Source organism: Procambarus clarkii, chromosome 30, assembly GCF_040958095.1.
Source record: "Procambarus clarkii isolate CNS0578487 chromosome 30, FALCON_Pclarkii_2.0, whole genome shotgun sequence".
NCBI classification, from domain to species: Eukaryota; Metazoa; Arthropoda; class Malacostraca; order Decapoda; family Cambaridae; genus Procambarus; species Procambarus clarkii.
This window is the reverse complement of record NC_091179.1, coordinates 12,483,440-12,510,939: the sequence shown is the minus strand read 5'-3', so window position 1 is coordinate 12,510,939 and position 27,500 is coordinate 12,483,440. Positions and strand designations below refer to the sequence as shown.

Below are 27,500 nucleotides of genomic sequence, written 5' to 3'. Positions count from 1 at the left end.
GCCTCGCCCGTGGAGTGGGGCGGCGCCCACACTAACGTCACTGACACGTTGCTGAGGTCAATAACGCGCGGGCGTGTGGGCGGGGCGGGCAGGGCGGTGGCCGTGGGGGCCCTCCGGAAGCTGCGGGCGGCCTGGGGGTCATCCCCGCCCACCACCAGCAGCGAAGCTGACCTCTGCGATGACCCCGAACGAGACTCGGCCAGGCAGGTGTACCGTCCACTGTCCGTCTCGTGAAGACCTGTGAGGGGAGAGACAGTGGACAGGACGGGGTCAGCATGTGGCAACACTGTGGGGGGGGGGGGGTGGGGGGGGTGGCAGGTACACCCAATCTGGCATCACTATGTTAAAGAAAATATAATAATTAACACTGTCAACCAGGGCTAAGGATTCTGGCATCACTGTTTTAAAGCAGAAAATGCAAGAGTGATTAGTGTGTGTGGCAACACTCGAGAGAGTTGTAGAGTCTGGCATCACTGTCTTTTGGCCAGAGGGAGCCAAGGCCAGAAACTGGGCCAAGGGATCCAGGGAGATGGGGGGGGAGGGGGGTGAGAAGGAGAGAGAGAGAAGAGGGGAGGGGAAGAAAAGGGGAGTGGGAAGAGGAGTAGGGGATTCATCATTATCAATCATATATATGTATATATATATATATATATATATATATATATATATATATATATATATATATATATATATATATATATATATATATATATATGTCGTACCTAGTAGCCAGAACTCACTTCTCAGCCTACTATGCAAGGCCCGATTTGCCTAATAAGCCAAGTTTTCATGAATTAATGTTTTTTCGTCTACCTAACCTACCTAACCTAACCTAACCTAGCTTTTTTTGGCTACCTAACCTAACCTTACCTATATATATAGGTTAGGTTAGGTTAGGTAGGGTTGGTTAGGTTCGGTCATATATCTACGTTAATTTTAACTCCAATAAAAAAAAATTGACCTCATACATAGTGAAAAGGGTAGCTTTATCATTTCATAAGAAAAAAATTATAGTAAATATATTAATTCATGAAAACTTGGCTTATTAGGCAAATCGGGCCTTGAATAGTAGGCTGAGAAGTGAGTTCTGGCTACTAGGTACGACATATATATATATATATATATTTATAATTTTTGTAAAACTGATTTAAAGTTCTACTGAAATGCTGGTTAAGTATTTGTAATCAACTGAGATTTTGGTATCATTTCGATTTAAAGGGAAAAACATAGATTGGTGTGCCTGTGGCTACACTGATGAGAGGTACAGAGACTACCACCCATATCTGCTGTTTTGTAAAAGGGGAGAAGAGGGAGGGAGGGGGGGGGGAAGGTAGCTATAGATAGTTATCAGGATTTGGCAACAGTGGAGCGCGATATTGAAGTTCCGACACCCCAGTTTTTAAAGGGGAGAGGGTAGAGGAGAGTGGTCACTATGTGGCAACACTGGTAGAGGGGGAGGGGGGGGTAAGATAGTGAGGTGTTGTTCGTGAGTGTTACTATTTGTTTGGCAACAGTGGGTTTCTGGGGGCAACGACAGGGAGAATATATATATATATATATATATATATATATATATATATATATATATATATATATATATATATATATATATATATATATATATATCATGGATGGAGTATTCCTATATAGCTATGTCTGTTTTTTTATGTGTCTCTCACTCTACTTCCTCTCTCCTTCGCTCTCTTTCCCTCTCCCTCTCTCTCTCTCTCTCTCTCTCTCTCTCTCTCTCTCTCTCTCTCTCTCTCTCTCTCTCTCTCTCTCTCTCTCTCCCTTCCTCCCTTTCCTTTTCTGAGAGAGTGACAGAGTAACAGCTTCAAATAAAAGTATCTACCATTACCATATTTATCTGCTTCGCAAATAACCTCTTTCCCCCAAACCCCAACAAACCTGGCATTAACCACTGGGGTTAGAATTACTGCTAGCACGCAAAAAAACTGCTTTCTATTAACTTCCATTCCCTCTACTCCCCTCGTTCATTCTTCTGCGTGTTTCCCCTTTGTTCGCTTTATCCCCTCGTCTCTCTTTAATCTCTTCCCCCTTTACTTCCGAGCATTACCATATTTGTGCTGGTGCAGTTATTGCTGGTTTTGATTACATAATCATTCCCTCCTCCTCCTCCTCCTCCTCCTTCTCCTTCTACCTTTTCTGCTCCTATGCTTCATCTTCTTCCACCCTCTATCCCTATCTCCCTCTTACGTTATGCCTCTCTAATATACTTTTTAAATGTCTTATGTAATGCGATATATATATATATATATATATATATATATATATATATATATATATATATATATATATATATATATATATATATATTTCTCGTTAAGAAACATGCTCTTTCAAATTCCATTTACAGCTCTCCAGAGTCAATAATTAAATATTATACTCCTTCAATCTCAAAAAACTATTACTTCGAACAAAGAAAAATGTAAATATTTCTATTTAAGCCCTATGGGGGGGTCAAGGAACTGACTGTTTACCCACCTTCTCCCCTGAGAGGATCACCCACCTGCATGTAGGTGGGTGACACCATGTTTCAGTGCCCCACTGAGTGAGGCCAGGCAAGTGTGGAATGACAGGTGAGTGTGATAGATGGAACTACGGAAGCTGGAGGGGGGAAGGGGAGTTAAACTGGTTTAAATGGGGAAAGGTACAGTTAAACTGGTCTGAAATGAGATGGACACGATTTTTTTCCAGGAGGTGGTTTATCCTGGTTTAATATGTGATGACGACATCAGTCTTCTGCAAAAGGAGGTTTGATTTGGTTTAATATCGCAATCTGTTGAATTACACCAGCTTCGTGAGAGAAAGTGCCGACAAGATATTTTTTGGGTGGCGGTGAGAGTGAGGGGGGAGGTGAGAGTGAGAAGTGAAAGTGAGGGGTGAGAGTAAATGGTGTGATGAGAATGGGGAGTAGAGCGTGGGTGGAACCAAGAAAAATGAAGTAACGGGAGGGGAATGAGAGAAAACAATAATTGAAATGAGAGGGAGCTAGTCGTGAGGTGAGTGAGTGAGGGGAATTTAACCAAACATATCTCTAAAGTGAGACAAAAAACCCCAAAACGTTTATGAAATATATAAACAAAATATCTACCCAATTTTTCTGCCATCATGCAAAACCAAAAACAAAAAAAATAGGTATTCTGCAACACGGGGAAAACTCATTAAAAACTTGTTTAATCTACCAGGAGGCTCGGTTTTAACAATATGCAAGCCAATATGCAGCTGCGGAGGAAACCCTGATTAAGTATGCATTGGCAGGAGATAGCCTTGATCACACAACTTCCATATAACTGGATTTGTGGAGACGATTTGCAAGTTAGGATAGCCTCTGATATTGCAAACTTCAGACAAGTCAAATAGCCTGGTGCGTAGTGCAAAAGAAAGCTACGTGTTGATTGGAAAAATTGTGTAGAGGACAGTAGATAGTAGAGAGTTTAGAATGGCTGCCGTAGATGAGTACTGTGCCTGAAACGCTCTGTGCTGTAGAGACTTTATATAATGTGCAATACCTATCTACCCTTTCTCCACATTATTGTGTATCAAATGAAAGAAAATTAATCATATTTATATAAGTAAAATTTATACAAGTGTTATTATTTTCCTTCTTCTTCTTCTTCTTCTTCTTCTTCTTATTATTATTATTATTATTATTATTATTATTATTATTATTATTATTATTATTATTATTATTATACAGAAAAAATTCTGTATATCATTCTACCATTTGGCGAGGCAGAGCAATGAGGTGTGACGGGATTTTCTATCGGAAAAGACCATTAATTAAGAACTAAAGATAATTTACTACTGACAGATCATTTTGCTAATTTATACGAAAGTTTGCTTTAATATTAAACGATCTACGGACAAATAGGACTAGTACTGTTGGAGAAAATCTCCTATTAGAAAGAACGAACCACTATTACATTGAGTAATTTATCCCTAGACATTACTATCCACTAGTGGTTCAGACCCGGCATGGTTAAATTAGTTGATCAACGTTTTGATTAGATGATCTGCGACTGTACAACAATTCTTTGAATAATAGAATCTCTAATTCAATACGAGTATTTATTGTTGGATAATGAAAATTATCATTGGATAGTATAACTAACTAGGGTATAAGATTATCCAATTTTAAACAACATAATATATTACTGTATAAGATGACATGTACATCTTTGGGGAAAATATGGTATTGCATTAGGCACTGTATTAGGTTCTGTATTGGGTACTGTATAGGGTACAACTTGGTGAAAAATTCCTCAAGTAAACTCCACAAGGACCAATAAGGTAACATAGCTAAAAATAGCAAAAACATTCATAAAAAGTAATAATAATTAAATACAATACACACATGGCACTACCGTAAAAACCAATAGTAAATTCGTTTCTGGTGAAGAAAAAATTCTAAGCCGACTGGAAACCGTAAAAAGATTTAAATCCTGTTTACTAAGGAATGTTTAGGCCATCCTGAGAGGAGCAACGGGAGAGCAAATCCCGTTTGACAATAGGATTAAACTCGACTTAGATACCGGGCAAAAGATATATAAATATATATATATATATATATATATATATATATATATATATATATATATATATATATATATATATATATATATATATATATATATATATATATATATATATATATATATATATATATGACAATGTCAGACCACGGAGGAAAAATGAAACAGGAATTTCCTTAAGTACTTTCGTATATTAATACAACTTCACTCCATCTGAAGATGTATTAATATACGAAAGTACTTAAGGAAATTCCTGTTTCATTTTTCCTCCGTGGTCTGACATTGTCACATTTTTAATCACGTGTTTATTTTCGTGATATACACACACACATATATATATATATATGTGTATATATTTAGGGCAGTTTCCTGCGAGAGACAGAGGACACGCTGTGGTACAGACCAGTATAATAAGATATTACCCTTCAGACAGATATATATCAAAGTACTGAAGGACCAAAGCAGGATAGCAGCAAGCAGTACCAAAGAAGGATAGCAAAGGGGGGGGGGGGGGTTCGGCGAAGTGGGGTAGGTTACTAGTAGAGATGCTGAGAGTCAGGAGAGGAAGTGCAAGTAAGGGTATAATGCAGGAGAAATTAGTGGTAGTAAAGACGACGTGAGGTGTTAGAGTAGAGCGAGGAGCAATATTATCAGAGAAAGTGGTTTATTTTAGAAAAGATTATTAGCAGGTAAGTGGTGGGGGGGGGGGGCTACAAGAGAAAGTGGAATATTAAAGAAGAAGGAAGTTCGATAAAGTAGAAGGGCCTTGAGTAAAGAGGTTAAGGGGCCTTGAGTAAAGAGGTTAAGGGGCCTTGAGTAAAGGAGTTAAGGGGCCTCGTAAATGGGAAGGGGAGAGTGTATGAGAGGTGTTTAAGGAAGGATGGATCAATCTCTTTCGCTTTCGGTAAAGCGAAAGAGATTGAGTAGGGAGAGAGGGATCTTGAGTACTTGGGAGATAGGCTAATAGGGAGGAGTAATGTTAATAAAAGATTGGAGATATTAACAGGGAGAGACCTCAGTATTGGAGAATAGGTTGAGTAACGGGATCCGAAATTTGTGAAAGAGAGGGCTTGGTAAAAAGGGTGTTAGCTGAGAGAGTTTAATATATATATATATATATATATATATATATATATATATATAATATATATATATATATATATATATATATATATATATATATATATATATATATATATATATATATATATATATATATATATATATATATATATATATATTGGTAAATATGACCGAAAAGGTAAGATTAATAATTCTAACACGAATTTTCTCAATATTTATTCTGTTTCTTTTCACTGTCGATGCTAATTGAAAAATCTATTCTCCATAATTCCTTTTTATTTCTAATCTGACGCGACGCCTGAACGCGTTTCGTAATAACTTATTACATTTTCAAATACTTTAGTTTACACATACAACTGTAACCTGTAAACACACAAATTCGTCCATACTTATACTCGCATTATACTCGTGGGTGAGGTGATATGGTGCAACAGTTTTGGATGAGGTGAACAAACTTGTGACAAACACAAGACAGAACACGAAACTATGGGTATAAATTGGATATGAGAACATAAGAATGGAAGTAACTGCAGAGAGCCTATTGGCCCATATATTCTCTTGATGCAACTATATTGGTTCAGAGTCTTGAAGTGGGTAGAATATAGTTGTGCATTAATTGGCTGTTGATTGCTGGTGTTGACTTTTTGATGTGTAGTGCCTCGCAGATGTCGAGCCTCCTGCTATCGCTGTATCTATCGATGATTTCTGTGTTGTTTGTTAAGATTTCTCTGGTGATGGTCTGGTTGTGAGAGGAGATTATATGTTCCTTTATGGAGCCTTGTTGTTTATGCATTTTTAATCGCCTGGAAAGAGACGTTGTGGTCTTGCCTATGTACTGAGTTCTTTGGGGCATACAGTCCCCAAATGGGCATTTGAAGGCATAGACGGCGATGGTTTCCTTCAAGGCATTCTGCTTTGTGTCTGGAGACACAAAGGATTTTTCAATTACCATCGACAGTGAAAAGAAACATAAGAAATATTGAGAAAATTCGAGTTTGAATTATTAATCTTACCTTTTCGGTCATATTTAACAACATATGTTTTCAAGAATAATATATATATATATATATATATATATATATATATATATATATATATATATATATATATATATATATATATATATATATACTATCTTTTCTGACACCATATTTCTCAACATTTATCTGTTCATCTTTCTCGCCATCACTCTCCAACTATCTGTTAATTTTCAATCTCTTAGCTCCTAAACAATTTATTTTCTCTCTCTACTCTCCTCGTGTTATCTCTGCTATCTATCTCTACATATCCGCCTCTCTCCCTCTCTCAATGTCACAGAGAACAATTACTTCACATTCCCAATTCCGTTTCCTATTATCTTTAAGCCTCCCCACTGAACTGCACCAATTCCATCTTTAAATTCGTGTGATTTTCCAATTGCAGTAGGTGCCTCTGATTTCCATTTCCATCTCTCTGCATCTCTATTTCTACACCATTTTCTGTATATTCTCTTCCCCATGCAATCACACTATCACCTGATCTTCCCCCTTGGTCTCATTCTGTCTCTCCTGTTCCCCTGTACCTCTCTCCACTCTCTACCGGTTCACCGGTATCTCATCCTTAACAGGTAACACACAGGTAATTAAGATTACCACAAATGCGAACAAAACAAATTGTTCGCATTTGTGTTGCTCCCGTAGTCCCACAAAGTGAGGTGAGTCGATGAAATAACTATGCCCAAGTTTACCACCAAGTTTCAATTCTACCAAGTTCCAAGTTTCTACGTGTGTGTGAGTTTGTATGTGTGTGTGTGTGTGTGTGTGTGTGTGTGTGTGTGTGTGTGTGTGTGTGTGTGTGTGTGTGTGTGTGTGTGTGTGTGTGTGTGTGTGAGTGTGTACGAGCATGTGAGTGTGACAGTCAGCGCTGCAGCTGTGCATTGTTCCTGTTCATGTTATGACAGTCAATCTCAGTGTTATAGCAGTTCACTTGACAGTGAGAACGGAGTCAGGACCGAGGGGGAAGGTCCGAAGGGAAGAAAGGGGTGATATGGAGATGCGTTGTATTCAAATGAAGTCCTATTTACAAGTGCGTGTGTCGTAGACGTACGTAAATTAGGTCAAGTTATATGTGTGTGTGTGTATTCATATGTATCAGTATGAATGCAAATCGTTGTTGTAATGTGTGTCTCATACAATGTGGTAGAATGTATACGTATAAGGTTTTGGTAGAACTCATTGTATGTGTCTGTGACGCTTGCAGAATAATCCTGCTGTAGCTGTGTTGTTGTTTGTGGCAGAATAATCCTACTGCAGCCTTGTTTACCAAGGATGCAAAGCAGTTGCAATTCCCACACGACTGACAAAACAGCTTCGTAAACAACTATAAATGCGCTCATTGACCCTGTGATGGGAAAGTGACCAGACTGGAGTCGTCTGGCCATGTTTAACGAAGGGGAGTTTGTGAAGTGGAGTTATGGGTGCTGTTACTTGGCCCTTAGGGATCTCTCTCTCTCTCTCTCTCTCTCTCTCTCTCTCTCTCTCTCTCTCTCTCTCTCTCTCTCTCTCTCTCTCTCTCTCTCTCTCTCTCTCTCTCTCTCTCTCTCGCACTCTCTCTCTCTCTCTCTCTCTCTCTCTCTCTTGTGTATTCAAGCCATTTCTCTATATAATATGACATTGATCTCTTGCGTGAGTGTGCAATGCATCTTTTCACTATATATATATATATATATATATATATATATATATATATATATATATATATATATATATATATAATATACATATATATATATATATATATACATATATATATATATATATATATATATATATATATATATATATATATATATATATATATATATATATATATATATATATATATATATATATATGTGTATCAGAGCTGGAAAATATATATATATTTATTTTTGTAATCAAAATCTGGGGATTGAACTCGCGGTTAAAAGTAACTAGGAGGATTTCGTGTGTGTTTTCCACCGAGTTCGGAAAGATTGGTCAGCGGGAATTGTGTTGTTTTCTTCGTCGTGTTTTCGTTCGGTCGTTCGTTTGTCGTGGACGATGTCACTCGTGACCGAACACTGGTGAAGGGTCTCACTCGGATGTCAAACACGGAGACGTATTTGTTTCTCCAAGTGTGAATTGATGTCATTATGTGTTTTTTTCTCTCTTTTTTTCGCTTCTGTTTTTTCTTTATGTGTCTTTTTTCTGTTTTCTTTTTGTGCGTCTTCATTTTATTTGTTTCTCTTCTTAATGTTTCTTCATTTTCTTCTCTGCTCCAATTTCAACTTGTCTGTTTTTCTGATCTCTTCATTTCCTGGTCTTTCTCGTCTCTATGTAACTGTTTATCTTTTCTCTGACTCTATCTTTCTTTTATCTTTTCTCTGTCACTATCTTTCTTTTGTCATTCTCTCTCTCTCTCTCTCTCTCTCTCTCTCTCTCTCTCTCTCTCTCTCTCTCTCTCTCTCTCTCTCTCTCTCTCTCTCTCTCCCTCTCTCTCTCTCTCTCTCTCTCTCTCTCTCTCTCTCTCTCTCTCTCTCTCTCTCTCTCTCTCTCTCTCTCTCTCTCTCCCTCTCTCTCTCTCTCTCTCTCTTCTACACTCCTTCCATCGGTAATTCCTGTCGTCATTACCATCTGCTCCCTCTCGCTAATGTCCCCATCTTCTCTCTCCACTTTATGGTCAACATTCCCTTGCAATCTTCTTTATTTTTACAGTTTCTTATTTATCGGCCATTGCTCCTCCCCTTCCGTCAGCGTCCATTTATATAGACGGGTATTTAAGGGGTTCTGAAAGTTTTTTTTCATTAGCGCTTTTGTCTGTCTGTCTGTCTCTCTCTCTCTCTCTCTCTCTCTCTCTCTCTCTCTCTCTCTCTCTCTCTCTCTCTCTCTCTCTCTCTCTCTCTCTCTCTCTCTCTTCTCTCTCTCTCTCTCTCTCTCTCTCTTTCGATTCTTTCCATTTCTGTACCCCGAAATTTATCAGTTTCTACGATAATTATACTTTCTACGAGTCTCTTTTGGATAGTTGTCCATGATATATCTGTGGCATGTATGTGATATACCTGTGGCATATCTACGATATATCTGCGTCCAGAAGAGGACTTGCAGTCCCCCTCCCTCCCACTGGAATAAGTGGAAGGGGGGAAGGGGACTTCTTTCGTTTCTTTTCCATACTTTTTTTTTTATAGTAGTTGCATCTCCCTCTCCTATACTTCATATTTTCGTAATGTGTCTTCCGTTCCCCTTTCCTGTCCATCTGTTCGTCTCCCTTAACTTGTTCTCCTTTCTCCTTTCCCTTCCCTTCTTTTATTTCATTTGGCTCTACGTCCTCCAATCTCTCTTCTCACCCTTCTCATGCGTCCTTCCTTCTTCCGCTATGCTGTTTCTATATCTTGTCCCCATTCTCGCCCTCCCCCCTCTCTCTCTCTGTCTCTCTCTCTCTCTCTCTCTCTCTCTCTCTCTCTCTCTCTCTCTCTCTCTCTCTCTCTCTCTCTCTCTCTCTCTCTCTCTCTCTCTCTCTCTCTCTCTCTCTCTCTCTCTCTCTCTCTCTCTCTCTCTCTCTCTCTCTCTCGTCTGTCTCTCTCTCTCTCTCTCTCTCTCTCTCTCTCTCTCTCTCTCTCTCTCTCTCTCTCTCTCTCTCTCTCTCTCTCTCTCTCTCTCTCTCTCTCTCTCTCTCTCTCTCTCTCTCTCTCCTTCCTTCATCCCTCCCTATTTTCCCCTTAGTTTTGTCCTTCCCCATTCCATTTCATTCAAACCTCATTTCTTTTCTTCTCTCTATTTTCCACTTCACTTTCACCTATCCCACCAATTACATTTGGACTGGACGGTAGAGCGACGGTCTCGCTACACGCAGGTCGGCGTTCAATCTCCGACCGTCCAAGTGGTTGGGGCACCATTCCTTTCCCTCCGTCCCATCCCAAATCCTTATCCTAACTCATCCCAAGTACTATATAATCGTAATGGCTTGGCACTTTCCCCTGAAAGTTCATTCCTTCCTTTCACCTCTCCCCCTCCCCCCTCCCATCCACGACTCCCCTCACCCCTCCCCTCCGACCCCTCGTCTCCCTTCATCACGTGGGAAGAGACCCATCTGTTCCCCTCTGAGGGGTATCCGGCTCCGACCTGCCTCACCGTCCGGCCTCTGGTTATGTGTGTGTGTGTTTAGAGAAAGCAATGCGGGTATACGGTAACTTATACGGTGATACACGGTTATATACGGTAATTAGTGCGGGTTTCATTCAATTATAGATTGATTGATTGATGAAGATTACGCCACCCAAGAGGTGGCACGGGCATGAATAGCCCGTAAGTGGTGGCACTTTCGAGCCATTTACCAGTATCAAAAGAGATTTCAATTATATTGCTATGCGGTTACTTATATTCGGTATCTTATACGGTAGCTGAGGCGGATAAGTGTTATTATTATGTAGTAGATTATTCGGTTATACGGTAACTCACGGTAATGCTGTGTACTATTCTGTTATGCAGATCATAAAGCTGTGTGATAAATGATACGACTGAACCGGAGTTTGTAAGCGCACTTCGGTTGTTTCTTCAAGCGCATATGACATGATATTCGGATAAGCGACGAGTCAAGCGGCTGTATGTCGCGCTTTCCTGCTTGATACCTGGTTGATGGGGTTCTGGGAGTTCTTCTACTCCCCCCAAGCCCGGCCCGAGGCCAAGGCTTGACTTGTGAGAGTTTGGTCCACCAGGCTGTTGCTTGGAGCGGCCCTCAGGCCCACATACCCACCACAGGCCGGTTGGTCCGGCACTCCTTGAAGAAACCTATCTAGTTTTCTCTTGAAGATGTCCACGGTTGTTCCGGCAATATTTCTTATGCTCGCTGGGAGGGTGTTGAACAACCGTGGACCTCTGATGTTTATACAGTGTTCTCTGATTGTGCCTATGGCACCTCTGCTCTTCGCTGGTTCTCTTCTGCCTTTTCTTCCATATCGTTCACTCCAGTATGTTGTTATTTTACTGTGCAGATTTGGGACCTGGCCCTCCGGTATTTTCCATGTGTATATTATTTGATATCTCTCTCTCGTCTCCTTTCTAGTGAGTACATTTGGAGAGCTTTGAGACGATCCCAATAATTGAGGTGCTTTATCGCGACTATGTATGCCGTATATGTTCTCTGTATTCCCTCTATTTCAGCCATCTCTTCTACTCTGAAGGGGGAAGTGAGTACTGAGCAGTACTCAAGACAGGACAACACAGGTGATTTGAAGAGTACAACCATTGTGATGGGATCCCTGGATGTGAAAGTTCTCGTAATCCACCCTATCATTTTTCTGGCTGATGCGATATTTGCTTGGTTATGCTCCTTAAACGTTAGGTCGTCAGACATCATTATTCCCAATTTATTTACATGTTGCTTTCCTACTATGGGCAGATTTGATTGTGTTTTGTAACCTGTATCGTTTTTAAGGTTCTCATTTTCACCGTACCTGAGTACCTGGAATTTATCACTGTTAAGCATCATGTTATTTTCTGCTGCCCAATCGAAAACATTATTAATATCTGCTTGTAGTTTTTCAATGTCTTCATCAGAGGTAATTTGCATGGGGATTTTTGTGTCATCTGCAAAGGATGACACAAAACTGTGCCTTGTATGTTTGTCTATATCTGATATGAGAATAAGGAAAAGCAGTGGTGCAAGGACTGTACCCTGAGGTACAGTCCTTGCATATATATATATATATATATATATATATATATATATATATATATATATATATATATATATATATATATATATATATATATATATATATATACACACACAATACAATACAACACACCTTGCACTAAATCGCTTATACAATTGTTTTTTTCTTGAGCAAACATATCTAGAACGTACATATCTAGAACGTTCAAGAATTTATAAACAAAATGGGAGATGGTCCGGAGAAGAGCAGGAACGCCCCCTGGCTAGCGGTAAATCCGTGAGGCCTGTAATCACGTTCATCAGCTTCTATCACGGTAGAGAGTTAATAACCCTTCACTTGTTTCCACCCAGATACAAGTTTTATTGGATGAGAGAGATGGGGGGGAGGAGGGGGGGAAGGAGAGAGGGAGGGTGATGGGGAAGAGCAGTAACCAGGGAAAATAATGAAGAAAAGGGAACAGTGCGGTGAAATGGTTGAGAGAGAGAGGGAGAGAGAGAAAAAGAGAAAAGAGAGAGAGAGAGATTCACTCCACAATCCATCAAGCTCTTGTTTCTACTCCTCTTCTTTCCACCTTTCCTATGAAACCCTCGATTGTTGCCTTCCTCCACCTTTCCCTTTCATCATCACCCAACCTCTTCCATCTCTTCCACCACCATTACCTGTCTCCTCTGTTCTATCCCATCTCCCATCCCTCCCTGGGGTTCAAGCGATATATCCTAACTTCCATCTCTGGCACCATAATCATTCTCACCTGTTACACCTGCCTCCTTAGTAGAGCCTAGAGGTGAGAGACAGATGTGCTCCTCAGTGTATATATATATATATATATATATATATATATATATATATATATATATATATATATATATATATATATATATATATATATATATATATATATATATAGATATATATACTCCTCACCCCCAATCCCGAGGATGCGGGTGAGGAGTAGAATTTCTTCTTATTAAAACTGCATTCTAGTTTGAATTTGTTTAAATCGTGCATTTTTATCAAATATCTTATATCTTTTCATTCATGTTAATTATTACATATAATTGGGTTGATATAATAATATTATTTAGGAGTAATCTCTAAGCCACCATTATGGATATATAGTTTTAGAAACTGGACTAAAATATTCGAATCTTATAATGAAAAGATGTAAAAGCTGTAAATTATAGGTATGGCAGAAGAAAAATATTCAGCATGCACTCATTCTTATCCATGAATGCACTCTGATGAGAGCATTCTCCTTCAATGTGAATGTACTCTCCCTCAAGCATGTATTCCTCTCCCTCTTGCATGCACTCTCCCTCAAGCATGCACTCTCCCCTCAAGCATGCACTCTCCCTCAAGCATGCACTCTCCCCTCAAGCATGCACTCTCCCTCAAGCATGCACTCTCCCCTCTTGCATGCACTCTCCCTCAAGCATGCACTCTTCCCCAAGCATGCACTCTCCCTCAAGCATGCACTCTCCCCTCAAGCATGCACTCTCCCTCAAGCATGCACTCTCCCCTCAAGCATGCACTCTCCCTCAAGCATGCACTCTCCCCTCAATCATGCACTCTCCCTCAAGCATGCACTCTCCCCTCAAGCATGCACTCTCCCTCAAGCATGCACTCTTCCCCAAGCATGCACTCTCCCTCAAGCATACACTCACCATCAAGCATGCACTCTCCCTCAAGCATACACTCACCATCAAGCATGCACTCTCCCTCAATCATGCACTCTTCCCCAAGCATACACTGTCCCCCAAGCATGCACTCACCATCAAGCATGCACTCTACCCCAAGCATGCACTCTCCCTCAAGCATTCACTCACCATCAAGCATGCACTCTTCCCCAAGCATGCACTCTCCCTCAAGCATGCACTCTCCCTTACGCATGAATGCGCATATCAATCCAGGATTCCGAAGCCCCTCCACCCCTCTAAATGGTCAGTCAATTAAGGGATTTAATCGCCAAATCTATCAAATCCTCGCCAAATTGTAGAACTGGACGCCAAAATCAAGGCCGGGACTTAAAACACAACGGGGCAATGTTTTAGGAAAATTAGAATCTTCTGTATTTGTTATTTGTTCGTAGTGTTTGTTTATGGATAATCTGGCAGGGGAGTTGTGTGTGAGAGAGAGAGAGAGAGAGAGAGAGAGAGAGAGAGAGAGAGAGAGAGAGAGAGAGAGAGAGAGAGAGAGAGAGAGAGAGAGAGAGAGAGAGAGAGAGAGAGAGAGAGAGAGAGAGAGAGAGATACAAGAGAATGAGGAAGGGATCAAGAGTATGGTGGATATGGGATTGAGAGGGATGGGAGAGACAGAATTTGAAAGAAAATGAGAAACGAGATAGAAGATGGAAGGAAAAGGTAAGTGAGAAGGGAGGGGCGATGAAGAAGAGGAAGAGATAAGGGAGGGATAACGAAGAAGAGGAAGGGTGAAGTATACACAACTAAAGAGAGGGTGTGGAGCAGGGGAGGAATAAGTAGAATCAGTCATTGTCTCCTGTCATATCACAACCTTAACTGAACAGGTAGACTTCAACTCCAAACAAACACTACCCCCACAAACACCACCCCCCACAAACACCAGCACCACCACAAACACTAACAAGGGAAATAACTCAGACATCACAGGTCCCCAAGCGCCGGCCAACGCAGTAGCGTCTAACAGGAGTGGAGAAAAACGTCCCGCTTGTCCGAAACTTGTGAAGCGTTCGGGGCTGCAAGTCCAGAGGTGTCAATCTCTCTCACCCCCGGCTCGTGGGGTGAGAGAGAGAGAGAGAGAGAGAGAGATAGAGAGAGAGAGAGAGAGAGAGAGAGAGAGAGAGAGAGAGAGAGAGAGAGAGAGAGAGAGAGAGAGAGAGAGAGAGAGAGAGAGAGAGAGAGAGAGAGAGAGAGAGAGAGAGAGAGAGAGAGAGAGAGAGAGAGAGAGAGAGAGAGAGTGTGGGCGGGTACACTAGCCAAGATACAGTGAGCGGGTACACTTACTTGTAATAGTAAGGTCACCATCCTTGCTGGCGGATATTCTCTTCCCATCCGTCCTCACGGGCGCCGCCCCGCGGTACCACGTGATTGTGGGCGTGGGCGGGCCCCGGGCGCGGCAGTTTAAGGTGGCGTGGGTGCGGGCGGGCAGAGTCTGATTGGCGGGCGGCACGCTAATGATGGGCGGCGGGGTGTAGCGGGCGGCGACCACGGTGAGCCAAGCACGGGCGTGGGCGGCGCCGGCCTCGCTCACCAGAGAACAGGTCCACGTGCCGCCCTGTGCCTGGCGTACGGGCGTCAGCACCAGCGTTCCGTCCTCGCCCACGTGGGCGTTCTCCCCCGCCCACCCCGCGCCCACCGGCTGCTGTGGCAGGGAGGAGTGGGTCCAGACGGGCGTGGGCGGGGGCGTGCCCCTCCCGTAGCAGGGTAAGCGCACTGTAGTGTTGAGGATGACGGCTGTATCCACCGGGCCGGAGACCAACTGCGGAGGATCTGTCGAAGTAACAGTATTTCTAGATTAATGGTGTAATATTGGCTTTCTTCCCATTTTCTATAGTATTTACTGTCTACCCATTTTCTATAATAGTTAATGTCTACCCATTTTCTATAATAGTTAATGTCTACCCATTTTCTATAATGTTTACTGTCTACCCATTTTCTATAATATTAACTTGCTACCTATTTTCTATAAAATTTGTTTTCTAACCATTTTCTAAAATAGGCAGAAAATATTACGACTATATTACCATATTACGACTATAAATCCCAGTGTTTTATAGTCGTAATGGCTTGGCGCTTTCCCCCTGAAAATTACCTTCCCTTGTGCAGGCGATGAGTCACGATAACGTGGCTAAAGTATTCTTGTCATCGACTTGAGAATGGTCCAGGACGGACCGAAACGTCGTCGTCCCTTCACCTTCTAGTGTGTGGTCAGATCAACATTTCCTTCCCGCCTATGTTCTATAAAGTTTACTTTCTACCCCATTTTCTACACTGCACAGTGATGAAGAAGGAGCTGACAGGGGCGTGATCTACACTCACCGTAGATGGTAAGCGTGGCGTTGGCGACGACGGTGGCTACTGTGTTCTCCGCCTGGCAGATGTACACTCCGGCGTCCTCCACCGTCAGGGCGCTGATCCTGAGGGAGGAGTCGGCGTCCAGACGCGCGCGCCCCACGGGCATACGTCCATCATGGCGTCTCCAGAGGACGTGGGGACGCGGCGAGCCTCCGACGCGGCATCGGAACGTCGCTTCCCCGCCCGTGACGCTGGCTACGTCGCTCGGCAGTCGCACGAAGAACGGCCGAACTGTCGGGGAGAGAGAGAGAGAGAGAGAGATGCATCAGGGTTAGATCGTGCTTTCAAGAGCGCTTAGTAGCACCTCAGGACACATGGTAATTATGGAATGAACGCCTCAAGCCAGTTCGAAAGTGAACTTCTTGGAAATGAATATAATAACAAAACTGATTGCTGAGATAAGAGGAGATATATATATATCCCAGCTCCAAGTCTATTCTAGCGCGCGTAAGCGTTAGTGGAGAGAGAAAATGAGAGACACACTAACATAAACTTAATAATAAAGGTCAATCGATCGACAAAGAAATAGATACAAGTGTCATAAAGATACACAGCAACAAGCCCTGGTGATCACAGAGGTGCTGGGAGGGGAGGGTTGGGGCGGGGTAGTAGAAGAATCCAAGGTGACTACTGATGCCGGAAGAGGCGGTGAACGGAATGGTAAATGGGATGGTTAGCCGGACATCGATCCGGACTCGTGAAAAATGGAGTAGATGAGTGGCCTCACCTGGAGCAATAGAGGGAGGAGGACTCCGGCCTCGCACAGTCAAGGTCTAGCTACTGGGGGTTATATAAGGCCTGTCAACCTCTTGGAGGATTTGACGGGAGACATCTCCCGTCACGCAGGGTGCCGTCGCACCTCCACAGATCTCCAGTATCATCTATTGATACTGGTAATGGCTCAAAAGGGCCACAACTTACGGGCTATTCATGCCCGTGCCACCTTTTATCAATCAATCAATCTTGGAGGATTATTAGGGCCACCACAATACCTTACTGACCAGCCAGCAAGAACACTTTAATCCTGAACATAGTCCACATAGTCCAGGACTAAGAATAAACTCTTATTAAGTATATACACCCCCCGAGAAACGAGGTTTATATATATATATATATATATATATATATATATATATATATATATATATATATATATATATATATATATATATATATATATATATATATATATATATATATATATATATATATATATATATATATATATATATCCTCTTCATAATGGTCGATGGAGAGAGAACAGTTCCGGAGAAACTCAGAGAGGGAGATAATTATAGGTTAGCGTGCAAAACATCGATTAACGGACTGACTAGGTCGTTTAAGAAAAAAAAATACTGTTTACCCTAAACATTTGAAGAAAAAATCCGCTAAATTATGAGAACAGCGGTATTGCAACTGAAGACAAGATGGAGAGAATAAGTGGGAGGCAGAGACACATAGTGAAGAAGGGAAAGAAGGGAAGAATAAGGAGAGAAAGATTTGGTGAAATAACCTTTTTCTGAAAAAGACAAGATGAAATCACTTCACAGTATAGAAATATGAGGCGCTTTTCCGTAGCCGTGACTACAGACAGACGAGGGAGGAAACTTTTGGACACATTAGAAAACAGGGCATTTTATCCTAGAGAAAAAAAGGCAAAAAGAGAGAGAGAGAGAGAGAGAGAGAGAGAGAGAGAGAGAGAGAGAGAGAGAGAGAGAGAGAGAGAGAGAGAGAGAGAGAGAGAGAGAGAGAGAGAGAGAGAGAGAGAGAGAGAGAGAGAGAGAGAGAGAGACCGACCACCATCCATCCCTGGGAATTACCTTGCAATAGGTAAGATGATATTATCCATTAGAGTCGTGATGTGAGAAACAAAGACAAAGAATGAAGGTGGTTTGGAGGAGGAATTAGAGGAAGAGAAGGAGGAAGGAATATAGAGTAAAGGAACGTCGGAAATCTGAGAGAAAAAGCTAGAACTAAAGAAAAACTCAAATGACAAATGTAAACAGAAACGCAAAAATGGGTAAAACTCCAAATAAAATAAACAGAATGAGAAAAAATAAAAATAAAATTACAATTAAACAGGAGATACAGAGACACAGGACACTAATAATTATATATATATATATATATATATATATATATATATATATATATATATATATATATATATATATATATATATATATATATATGTCGTACCTAGTAGCCAGAACTCACTTCTCAGCCTACTATGCAAGGCCCGATTTGCCTAATAAGCCAAGTTTTCATGAATTAATTGTTTTTCGACTACCTAACCTACCTAACCTAACCTAACCTAACATTTTCGGCTACCTAACCTAACCTAACCTATAAAGATAGGTTAGGTTAGGTTAGGTAGGGTTGGTTAGGTTCGGTCATATATCTACGTTAATTTTAACTCCAATAAAAAAAATTGACTTCATACAAAATGAAATGGGTAGCTTTATCATTTCATGAGAAAAAAATTAGAGAAAATATATTAATTCTGGAAAACTTGGCTTATTAGGCAAATCGGGCCTTGCATAGTAGGCTGAGAAGTGCGTTCTGGCTACTAGGTACGACATATATATATATATATACACAATTCTTAGCTTTACACACATATACAGCTCGGCTCTCAACAGCCTCCTGTCAACCACCTACATTGCGATAGACAGGGAGGAATTTCTATTCCGAGGACAGACTGTGACAGACGTCCAATATCTATTAGTCAATTTCCACTCGATTGATTTTTTAACTCCGGCAGCGTGTGGCTGAGGCTCGTGGTCCCCCTCTACTGTGGCAAGTGTGTGCGTGTGTGTGTGTGTGTGTGTGTGTGTGTGTGTGTGTGTGTGTGTGTGTGTGTGTGTGTGTGTGTGGGGATCATCTACCACCACCACCACCCATCCACCAAACCTAATCTACCACTCCCCATCCACCAAACCTAATCTACCACTCCCCATCCACCAAACCTAATCTACCACTCCCCATCCACCAAACCTAATCTACCACTCCCCATCACCTACCACCAACCAATCATTCATTACCAGGCATCACCTACCAGTCATTATTAACCACCCATTACCCAACCAGAGCATGGAGAGGCAAGCAATAATCACCTCTACGTAAATTGGCCGTAAGAGTAATTGGGTGATTAAAGATTGATAGCTCGGGCAAGAGTAGCTCAATGTTTTCCTTTGGGCAGTCCATTCCTCGTGTCTTGTTTGCCTAAGATGCCGTCATCTTTAAAGGCTCATATACGTCCTAATTTGTTTACGATGTTAAATTAACCGAAATGACATTTTTTCGCATATTATTATTAGTATTATTATATTTTGACTTTAGTGTATGATAATGGAGCTTTGTTAGGTAGAAAGTCTCTGGGGCAAGGCAGTGGGCTCGAACTGGCGTCCTGGGTCACCCCTCACCTCCCCAGATATATTATGTTATTGTGATTTTGTTGCAGGTTTAGTTTGGTGTTGTGGATGAATGTGGGTATGAATACATGAAGAATACATGCACTTGGTTAATGTTCAGAGGATGAGATGCACGTTTTACGATAAGCTTGAGCTCGAAATCTGCTCGAGCAGTTCCTTGCTCACGTGCGATGTTCGAAGAACACCTCTCTTAAATGTTTCGCCCACTTATTGTAAATACAATTAATGACTAACATAACCTAAACTCCTAACATAACCTATTCCAGGTCTATAACTATTTAAACTGCAATTTATATTGATATGTGACTACATTTTTCTTTTATCGTTCAAACTTTACCAACTTAAACATGTGCACAGAGGATACCGCCGCTGCTTGAACGATCGTAGCCTGAGGATGGCATATGGAGTTATGTGAAATGTGTCTTGAATTTTCACTTCGGAAAACGGGAGGTAGAGTGAAGAGTATTTGGCTAATGTTTTAAGGATAGAATGTCATTTTAGCATTCCAATTTCAAAACATTAGAATAGTGGGTCCCCCGCAGTCCGTCGATCAATCTCAAGTAAGAAGGCAAAGTAAATTGCTTAAATGAGTTAAAATCAATTGAAATACCTCCCAGGCTACCTATTTAAGCCATCACTGTGATTAAGAACACTTTGTTTCTTAATCATAATTATCACCCCCTTATTAACTTGGCTTCTGAGTGAGTTAGTTTAATAAAATAAAGTTTCCAAGTATATTCTCAGTTTCTGACATTGTGAATGTCAGTACTAATGGAAGGAAATGGGAGAGAAAAAACATTGCTAGTTGGGATCTTTTGTCTGAGAGATGGGAAGGAAGGAAGGAAGGAAGGAAGGAAGGAAGGAAGGAAGGAAGGAAGGAAGGAAGGAAGGAAGGAAGGAAGGAAGAAAGGAAAAGGATGGGGTGGACAGACAAGGGAAGTGGTTGGAGATAGTACAGGTAGGTAGTTGAAGAATGTATCTATGGCCTTCAGCAATATAAATTTAATATAACACCCCCCCCCTAATGTGTAAGGATCAATTTATGAGATTATTGCAGAAATATAATCCACTTAACATCATACCAATTGCTATCGAAATATATAAATTTACGTAAATATAAATTCTATATAAATTCATATAAATTAAATATAAATCTCACAGGTCGGTTCCCACAGAGAGAAATGGTAACTGGGAGAAAGTACATATGATAACCTAGAATGAAATCTCTTCTCCTATCAGTCTCACACAAGAAATTGGTGAGAAGATGAAGATGACGACTAAATATTCTAATATTCGTCGGATCAAGTGGTTGAAAATAAAGACATTAGATTAAGGAAACTGTATAAGTCAATTGTTCTGCGCGAGGCAGCTTCGCTCTATTAATATTAAGCATATTTTTAGATATGTCTAAATTATGCTTGAAATAATCCGGCTAGCCATCCTTCGGCATCTTCCAAACTTTCGTCAAATTTAAAACCTTTTTTTCAAGTAATTTCGTAACACGTTTTGGAGTCTTCTGAATTTATTTTCATTTAAATTGTTATATCTTCTGTAAATATGCAAACGAAGATGCAGAGTGCTGAACCTAAATCCTTAAGATATATAATAAACAACGTAGGTCTCAGGACAGAGCCTTTGGACATGCCACATACACCAGTTCTCAACTCGGGCTTAATTTCCATACCCTAATCCAAATTAGGTTTATCTCCCCCCCCCCCTAAAAAATCTATGAGTTTTACGTTCAAGTGAGTCTTTCATGAGACACAACATCAACAATCTTTACTAAACTCTAGGTAAAGAATGGCCACGGTTCCTTCCTTATCAACTGCTAGATATAATCTAGCAATAAGAAGAATATTTGGCCACACATGAGTGGGGATTTAACCATCCTTTTGTGTTTGTGTTTCCTTTATTAATCAAGAGAGAGAGAGAGAGAGAGAGAGAGAGAGAGAGAGAGAGAGAGAGAGAGAGAGAGAGAGAGAGAGAGAGAGAGAGAGAGAGAGAGAGAGAGAGAGAGAGAGAGAGAGAGAGAGAGATAGAGAGAGAGAGAGATAGACAGAGAGAGACAGTGAGAGACAGAGAGAAAAAAACTCCAAGTCCAATACTTCCACACATTTTTCTCACCCTTTCCAGCCTATTTATTCCACCAGGCATCACAGTATGGCCTCCAATGGAGAACCGATACAGTGACTTTGTGGGAAGCGTCATCTTTACTTACCTCCGAACACGAGCGTATCGTAATTCCAGCTTGGGTCCTCTCACCACTGTGAAGTTGGGGAAGTGAGGGATTTCTGGACCCTGTTGGGCATTGTGGATATCGAAATCCGGGATGCGTATTGAAATCCTTGTTACGGGTGGACAAGGGGACAGAAGGAGAATTTAAAATATTCGTGTTTGCACTCTGGGGATTGAGATCGTTCCTGCATATAAAATGCCAGACTGTTCTACAAGGTAATATCTGAATTATCCGGGAAGTGAAATGAGCTCACAATCCGGATTGCCTTGACGAAATTGCGAAGTAAATAATATTTGCACAGTAAGCGTTTTTATAAGAGCTCAAGCGTCATTTAAGGAAAAAAACAAACATATTCGACTAGCAACATCAACACAGTCTGCATGAACTATATATGAGCCGATTTCAATATCAATTACACTAAAAGGTTAAACAACGCTTAATTGGCACTCAAATAAAACAAATTTTTCACAGGTACGCTCCAATGAGCTGAGTAACAACCTATTTTAATTTAATGGGTTCATGGCGAATGTCTCATCAATATGTGTAATTAAAAATCAGAACCTTAAACGAATTCAATTCAGATAATAATCCACAATCCATCCTCAAAAGCGACAGTGCCTATAGAAAATTGAATATAAATAAGGATTTAAACTCCCCCAATATCTGACTTCAACTTGGCATGACACAGACGTAATTAACCTCAAGAAATCACTAAAGGAATCAGGTGAGGACTCGGAAATGCGAAATGAACCTTAACATTTTGCTTAAGGAGAAAGAAAGTTATGTGTCTTTCTTATCAACTGTTATTCAGTGTGTGAAAAAAAAATTCCCCATCCCTTACTATCGAATATTACGAAATGAGGTATATACGGATCTTATACATTTTATACATTTTAAATACATGTAATTTGTTATGTACGGTTGGCCTTTAGCTTACGGTGTCTTGGGTGTATTTAGATGCATATTCATTTAGTACCAAGAGTGAATCAAGCACGGCTCGAGTTACAGCTTCAAACAGAAGCGAACTGACAGAAGTACAGCGAATCAGACTGTAGTTGACAGGTTTAGAATCGTGTATCCACACGTCCTCAAAATTAATGTCCCAAATCCACTCATTGAAGTAGCCGTCCCCATTTATTCCTGTATTCGAAGCGCTCCTTTTAAAACTCTTCAACTACTTACATTAATTATAAATAATTGAGTCCGAACTCCAAAAACATTTGTCAACTGCTCGTTAATCCACTCGCCGCCTCCTCCTGTTTATCAGTGATTAACACTTTATAGACGATTCACAACTGATTGAATTGGAACTTTCCTTTAAAGAGTGATTCGTTTACTTTCAATGATCAAATCATTCTTCTCTAAACTCTTCACCCCTGCACTGCAAATTCCAGCCCCGTCCTCATCAACAAATGTCAAATGCTCATTAATCCAGCCACATAACCCCCATTGTTTATAAATTAAACGTGGCTTACAAACGGCTCAAAACTGCTGATCGAATATTTCTCGAATAGTGATTTGTTGACGACTTCTATTCGAATCGCAGCCCGGTAAATGCCTGCCCAACATACGTCAAATGTAAGTAATGGCCAACAGAATCTAAATATTATACCTAACCTGACCTACACCTAATTTACACATAGAACTAAATTAAATAATAATTTTAAATTATATTTGAGAAAACTATTTTAATGTGCAATGCGTCAAAATTGGATGAATGCGTTTATGGGGGGTCGGCCGCTGAATGGAATGAACATGGCCTGAGGAAATGCTACTTTAAGGAGCCTAGCTTAAGGGCAATTTGGGGGGGGGGGGGCGGCAAAACGCTCTAGCCCCGTACTGCAAATACAAACAATTCCTAGCTTAAGTAAAACACCTGACCAAACCTATCCTATACTTACCTACACACAAAACCGTAATAAACTATAGTATCTTTATTACAATTTTGTAATCAGAGTGTGTGAGAGAGAGAGAGAGAGAGAGAGAGAGAGAGAGAGAGAGAGAGAGAGAGAGAGAGAGAGAGAGAGAGAGAGAGAGAGAGAGAGAGAGAGAGAGAGAGAGAGATAGTAGAAGCGCTACCTGGCTGTGCCCACGTATCATTCTGTCTCTCTACTTCCTCCCATTCCAATTGCCTCTCTATTTCCCCTCCATCCAATTCTCTCTCTGCCTCTCTTCTCCGCTCCCCTTCTGTACATTCATCACTCCGTCACTCCCTCCTTCCTGTTCTCTCTCTCTCCTCCGATGGGCAAAAGATGTTCGAGCAACATTCAAGCAACATTCAAGCAAGGTTATTAACGTCGATACAAGCTGTCAAAGCTCTAATAACTCTCTGGTGACAATCAAACCCACATGTCATATTTTAACAGTCACCAGCATTCGGAACAGGAGCCGAGCTATTATGACAAGCTGTATTATAAAAAATAACCCGGCAGAATTTGGTGAGGCTAGCCCATAGCCTCTGGCTCCCAATTTCAAACAAAACAGGTATTCTCTCTCATATATATTTATTAGGAGGGGTACCCGGCTGGGTCTCTCTCTTACCTCTTTCTCCACTCCCCCTTCTCTTTCCCAATCTTCCCTACCCCCCTCTCTCTTCTTATCCTTCCAGTACTACCATCACCAACACACACACACACAGAAAATCCTACTGACGTGATATACGTCAATGAGAAAATCCACCTACCTTCACAAACTTAAATCCTAATTAACATTTAATAAACTGGATTGAAAAATAGTGAAGTTTTTAAAATTCGTGTCATTGAGGTACATATGGGGCTCGAATTCGATCACCCTATGTACAGCCTGTAACCCAAATCAATAACTGCAAAGTTTCGTGAGGTTTTCTTCGAGAGTTTCCCCGAGCGTCAGACCACCTTCTTTGAATAGACAGATAATATTCACTAAATATGTGTGCGTGTATATCTGTGATTGTATTCACCTAGTTGTATTCATCTATGCTTCCGGAGGTTGAACTCTGGCTCTTTCGGCCCCCCTCTCAACTGTTAATCAATCAACATTTTTTCACACACACACACACACACACCTTCAGGAAGCAGCCCGTAACAGCTGTCTAACTCCCAGGTACCTATTTACTTCTAGGTGAACAGATCATCAGGGTCAAAGAAATTGCCCTTTTGCTTACGCCATCGCAGGGGATCGATCCCCAGTCCCTAGGACTCCGAATCCCTTAGTGCTGTCCACTCAGCCACCAAGCACACACATACAGTGTGTGTGTGTGTGTGTGTGTGTGTGTGTGTGTGTGTGTGTGTGTGTGTGTGTGTGTGTGTGTGTGTGTGTGTAATAAAATGCTAACCACAAAAGCACGGATCAATTGAAATCAATTGAAAATCTCATTCAATTGAAAATTTTCAGGAAGCAAGAATTAAAACAGAAAATTCTTGAATATTTCTCTGTCTATTTCAACACGGAAAAGTTCAAGCATTTCCTGTGTAATTTCCCCACAGTGGTTATATGTTTTCACATTATTATTATTCGACAAACTTGATTTTCTGTCATGACCTAATAATTAAATATCTTGACCAAGGTCTCTACTGATATTAAATTCACTCATCGTTCAAAAGCTTACCTTGCTCACTTACATTAAATATTATTCTGCTAATATGTGTTTAATTAATACGAAGTATTGTATTATCGACAAATCTGTAAATTAAGGTCATACTGAGTGCATGTTACATAGGAATACATTGCTCCTAAATCCAGGTGTATTACTAGTGCATTAGGTAAGATTACAGCGCGTATGAATAACCCAGATATTACGCAAATGTTGTATGTAGTGTGAGTATTCCCTAAATCCAGGACGACATTATAAGTATTACTGATAATATATGTATAAATATTTATATATGTGGGACCTTTATGTACATGTTTATCATTGGTTTAATTTAGGCAAAAAAATATACAATTAAGAGATAAGCAGCCCATCTACCGTTCATTCATATTGCCTTAATACAGAGATAAGTTATCCAGTCATCTGACAGTCAATTTCAGCGTGAGGAAGCAGAGACAATATTTTAGTCACTGTGATTTTAGATAGTCATACCTTCGTGATTTATGCATTTATTTTTGACTTGGAACGTCATTTTTTCCTTTTTTTCGAGCTCTCAAAATACTTCTGGAAATTTATAGCACGCGAGATTTCTTGATATCAATAAGAGTGGCCAGTCACTCGTTCTTGTAATAGTGTTCTTCTCGTCCTCAATAGCAGAAGATGATATACGTCCACTTGTGGTGCTTCTGCAATTTCCACCTATAGCGATGACTGTCTGTCTTCATCTTTAGGGAATACGCAAGTTTTCTTTCCTGTCTCCATTTTCAGTTGATCCCTGCATGCGAAGGCTCCTTGTCCCTGTACTTGGGGATACTTCCCTTATCCCTGTTGACGGTGGAGCGTTCAATTTCACCCACTGCGTCAAATTTGCCCCATTGCCCATTTTTTGGCGTTTGGCGAGTTTAACATGTGTTAAACGTGTTGAGAACTAGGCGAAGTCTCAAACAAGTGTTTTAAGGCAATCTTTTTCTACGGACGATGGTTCAGTAAGACCCACTTCAACGCCTTTACCAGGTTCCACGCTCCTGAAGTAGTTATCCCAAGGGCGTGGTGTCCTTCACAGGCTCCTACACAGGGAGGACCCGCGGGTAGTGGGGTGGTGTGTGGGCTTGTAGCGAGAGTAATATAGTGGAGTGGTGTCGGAGAAGTTGCGTAGACAGACTTAGCTCAAGTCTTCTCAAGTTACACAACTTAGAATGATCTCAGAAGTTTCCATCAAGCATTTTACGACAACTTCAGGGGGGGTGGGGGCCCTCTGTTACTTGGGGGTTATGTTACAGGATCCTCACACACACACACACACACACACACACACACACACACACACACACACACACACACACACACACACACACACACACACACACACACAGTGTTTCACGTTGTTGTTGTTGTTGATGTATGCAACGCTGTGGCCGTCGCTGTGTCCAGTACTGTGTTCAACGCTGTGTTCTACGCTGTGTCACACGTAGTATTCACCATGCGGTAAATAGGTACCAGGAACTAGCCGACAGTTGTGGGGTTACAACCTGGAGAAGGTCAGTATTTGACGGAGCAGATCTCGGAGTGCTGTGATCAGTCACTGACTGAGCAGATCTCGGAGTGCTGTGATCAGTCACTGACGGAGCAGATCTCGGAGTACTGTGATCAGTCACTGACTGAGCAGATTTCGGAGTGCTGTGATCAGTCACTGACTGAGCAGATCTCGGAGTGCTGTGATCAGTCACTGATGGAGCAGATCTCGGAGTGCTGTGATCAGTCACTGACTGAGCAGATCTCGGAGTGCTGCGATCAGTCACTGACGGAGCAGATCTCGGAGTGCTGCGATCAGTCACTGACGGAGCAGATCTCGGAGTGCTGCGATCAGTCACTGACTGAGCAGATCTCGGAGTGCTGCGATC

The 27,500-nt window shown here is 41.1% G+C and overlaps 1 protein-coding gene across 1 annotated transcript in view; it reads right to left on the bottom strand.

Moving 5' to 3' along the window:
* LOC123747744 (protein sax-3) overlaps positions 1-27,500 on the bottom strand; it is a 287,736-nt gene that overhangs the window by 136,646 nt on the left and 123,590 nt on the right. The window contains exons 5-7 of the mRNA XM_069333656.1: positions 16,326-16,592; positions 15,291-15,776; positions 1-238 (exon numbers count right to left, since the gene is read on the bottom strand). The exon at positions 1-238 is cut by the window's left edge and continues 319 nt beyond it. Coding sequence (XP_069189757.1) covers positions 1-238; positions 15,291-15,776; positions 16,326-16,592 — 991 coding nt within the window. The remainder of the gene's footprint in view (positions 239-15,290; positions 15,777-16,325; positions 16,593-27,500) is intronic.